Source organism: Drosophila serrata, unplaced genomic scaffold (genome assembly GCF_035046125.1).
Source record: "Drosophila serrata isolate PLE 108 unplaced genomic scaffold, ASM3504612v1 contig_251, whole genome shotgun sequence".
Classification (NCBI taxonomy): domain Eukaryota; kingdom Metazoa; phylum Arthropoda; class Insecta; order Diptera; family Drosophilidae; genus Drosophila; species Drosophila serrata.
In genome coordinates, this window is record NW_028257149.1 from 227,021 (window position 1) to 230,263 (window position 3,243).

Genomic DNA, 3,243 nt, shown 5'->3' on the forward strand with positions numbered 1-3,243 from the left:
CTTCAGAGTTAATTACTGATTATAATCGTCCGAATTGAAATGAATTGTTTTTTGGCCAAGTTATTACATTTTAGAATGTTGAATTTCCCAAAAAAATGATTTTATTCATTTTATTAAATGCATAATAAATAGTGTTTTGTCTTTTGGTAAGTAAAAAGCGAATGATTGCCAAAAGTTACACATATTCATATATTCCGTCTCATGAAACTTAATTATTATTTTATTATAGGTAAGTTATCGGAGCACTCATGAAATAAATAAACTTATTAAATATTAGTTTTTACTTATTATTACTTTATTTTTTATTTATTACCTTATTTTTTCAACCTCTTATTTCATATTGTACCTGAATTCCTTAACAACATGACAAGTATTCATTTAATATTTGATTAAGGTCAACACACTAGCCCACTGAATATATTTTTTCAATACACATTTTTTTTTGTATAATGACATTTGAAATTCGAAAATGAGACCCTCAAAATTCGTTACGTGCTTTTTACTATATTTTCTATATACTGTGCCCCACCTGGTCCAGGGAACCGATCCCCTCTCCCACGAGCTCATCCAGTGGCGAGAGATTAGAAGTAGCAATGGTTCCAAACCGTCCGACTTCCATTACCTGGTGACGGGCGGCTATAGGCCGCCGGTAAACGACCTGGTCAAGTATGCGGTGTCCATACGCTTTGGCGATGCCAAGAGATTCTTTGGGACCAACCACATGTGCGGCGGATCCATCATCAGCAAGCGGGCCATCTTGACGGCGGGCCACTGCATGTACTCCAAGTGTGTATTTATATGCGAAATCCATTTGTCCATTTCACTATCACTCCCCCCTTTCCCCACTTGCAGAAGAGGTATGATGATGCAGGCCAGGAAGTTAAGGGTCTTCGCCGGCACACCCAGGAGGCTCGAGGAGGCGTCCACCACCCAGGAGTTACGGGTGAAGAAAGTTTTGCCTCATCCAAAGTACAGGCCTGGCAAGTACAGGCATGACCTTGGCGTGCTCCAGCTCAGGGACGAAGTCAGCCCAACAGAAGCCGCTGCCATAATACCATTGGCCGATAAGGCAACCACTCCAGGGCAACTCTGCACCGTTGTCGGCTGGGGCACGGTCGTCCAGGTGAGAGAGGGACTGAGATCAGGTTCGATTTCACTTGATGAATGCTTCCCTTTTTTTTTTCCAGTTTGGTCCCAGTCCCGATGAGGCCATCAATGGTGATCTAGAAGTCCTACCCAACTCTGAATGCACGAAGCTGGCCAACTTCAATCCCAAGGGAATGATCTGTGCCAGAAATCGTGACGACAGCGAAGTGGACAGCTGCCAGGGTGACTCCGGCGGGCCACTCATCTCAGAGAATAAGCTCATCGGCGTTGTGTCCTTCGGCGAGGGTTGCGGTGAAAAGTACTCGGCTGGTGTTTACACCGATGTCTATTACTATCACGATTGGATCGTAGAGAACTCAGCGCACCTCCGACTGGTGTCCCAAGTGTCTCTGGTGTTGGCTCTCCTCCAGCCCGCATGGTGGTGATTATGTTGATGATGATGATGATGAAGAGGCGGCGCATGCAACAGGTCGAGCAGGAGGAGGCGGTCAAGCAGCGGCTGTAACCTCTCACTGGACTCGGCCACCTGTGACCATGCAGCCTGCAGACGACAAACCAAAATTGAGTGAAAAACAGCGGACAGGAGGACACGAGGACATGGCAGGATAACTGCGGTGCATGGTGCACGGTGCACGGTGCACGGTGCACGGTGCGAGGACATGCATGCGCCGGCCAATGGTTTATGGTTGGTTCGTGGAACCCCCTGTTTGTGACAGCAATTATCGCGGGGCAACTACACACACCTGCCTGGAATTTGCACCTTCTGCACCGACAGGACATTATGCCACAATTCGCCATGGTTAATTTGGGCCATACGCCAAACTGTTGATTGGACCAATTAGGGTTCAGATTATGCACCCAATGGATTCCCGGCAAGGCCAGATGAGATGAGTCCTGCAAAAGAAATCATGTTGATTTTGATTTTGATGCAATTAGTATGGAAGAAGGAAGCAGGAAAACAGTAGACAGGACGAAGAGGCGGAGGAATAAGGTCCCAGGCTGCCAGAATCCCAGACTCCCCAGCTCACTTGCCCTTTGTCCTGATCCCTAGCCTGACCAGAAACAATGTGAAATTGATGTATAGAGCTTCTCAACCAGCTGTGGCAGCAGCTCCCAGGACTCCCAGGACTCCGAGGACATACATCGCAATCAGGATTGTCATTTCGCATTCGCATTGTGTGCTATTCAAGTGCTCATAATGAATTTAATCGCGTATGTTTATTGCTCACTTTGCCATGGGTCTTGTCAGTGCCTTCGTACGCCAACCAGGACCTGCCAGGACCTGCCTGCGGCCCCCAACAAGTTGTTGCTGTTGTTTTCTTAGCCACTGCCAGTCGACACTTTATCATTTTGTCACGCTTCTTGTTTACCAAGTTTACCCAGGCTCTCTGGCTCGTCCTTCTGCCGCTGCATATTGATTCGCACGCACACATGAGTGCTGCCAGGACTTGGTCCTGCTGCCGCTCCTTCGCCTGCTCCAGCTCCTGCTGCTGCTCAGCCAGCTAAATTGTTTGCATATATTAGACACATGCCCGGAATTGCTTTTCAAGTGAAGTTCATTTGAAAATAATTGCAGTTAAACTTGGCATGTAGCTGTCTGATTGCGGCTCCGTTTCTCATGCTGGCTTCAGAGGAATCTCCACTAGTAACTGCACTCTATTCCAGTCGGAATTATAGCCAACTAGAGGATGTCAGGGATGTTGGGCTAATCTTCCCCTTCCTGGTCGTTCAACTCCGGAAATCCAGAAATCCTGACTAGGTAGGTGCACTCTCGGAGTCCGGCGGAGTCCGATGGAGTTCGGTTAATCGCGGTTTGTTGCGGGCTGGGGGCATGGCACACGCATGCCAACAAATCCTGCTGGCGTGGCTAAGCTGCAACGTCAACGCGTCGACCACGAGGAGGTCCTGGCCAAGGCTCTACCACATATACCAACCATCCCCTATTCCTCTTACCCCAAATCGACCAAACCGAAAATCAGTATCAATTTGCGTTTGTAAATACATTTTAATGGCATTTCAAAGTGAGGCTGAGCTGACCCCGGGATGCGGGGTCACCTATCCCCAGCCACACCCACCGCCCACCGTAATCAATTTGAACATTTAGGGGATGCACCCCAACCCCAAACCCCATTCCGT

At 48.0% G+C, this 3,243-nt stretch overlaps 1 protein-coding gene across 1 annotated transcript; it reads left to right on the top strand.

The window, feature by feature from the left end:
* Positions 1–372: 372 nt before the first annotated feature.
* LOC110182189 (trypsin-2) lies at positions 373–2,335 on the top strand. Its single transcript, XM_020950198.2, has 3 exons — positions 373–786; positions 853–1,123; positions 1,188–2,335. The coding sequence occupies exons 1-3, from the start codon at positions 470–472 to the stop codon at positions 1,530–1,532; spliced, it is 933 nt and encodes a 310-aa protein (XP_020805857.2). The 5' UTR covers positions 373–469; the 3' UTR covers positions 1,533–2,335.
* Positions 2,336–3,243: the final 908 nt, after the last annotated feature.

Coding starts and splice junctions, on each gene's coding strand:
- LOC110182189 (XM_020950198.2), top strand. CDS start 470: ATGAGACCCTCAAAATTCGTTACGTGCTTTTTACTATATTTTCTATAT. Junction 787..852: donor GGCCACTGCATGTACTCCAA/GTGTGTATTTAT, acceptor CCCCACTTGCAG/AAGAGGTATGATGATGCAGG. Junction 1,124..1,187: donor GCTGGGGCACGGTCGTCCAG/GTGAGAGAGGGA, acceptor TTTTTTTTCCAG/TTTGGTCCCAGTCCCGATGA.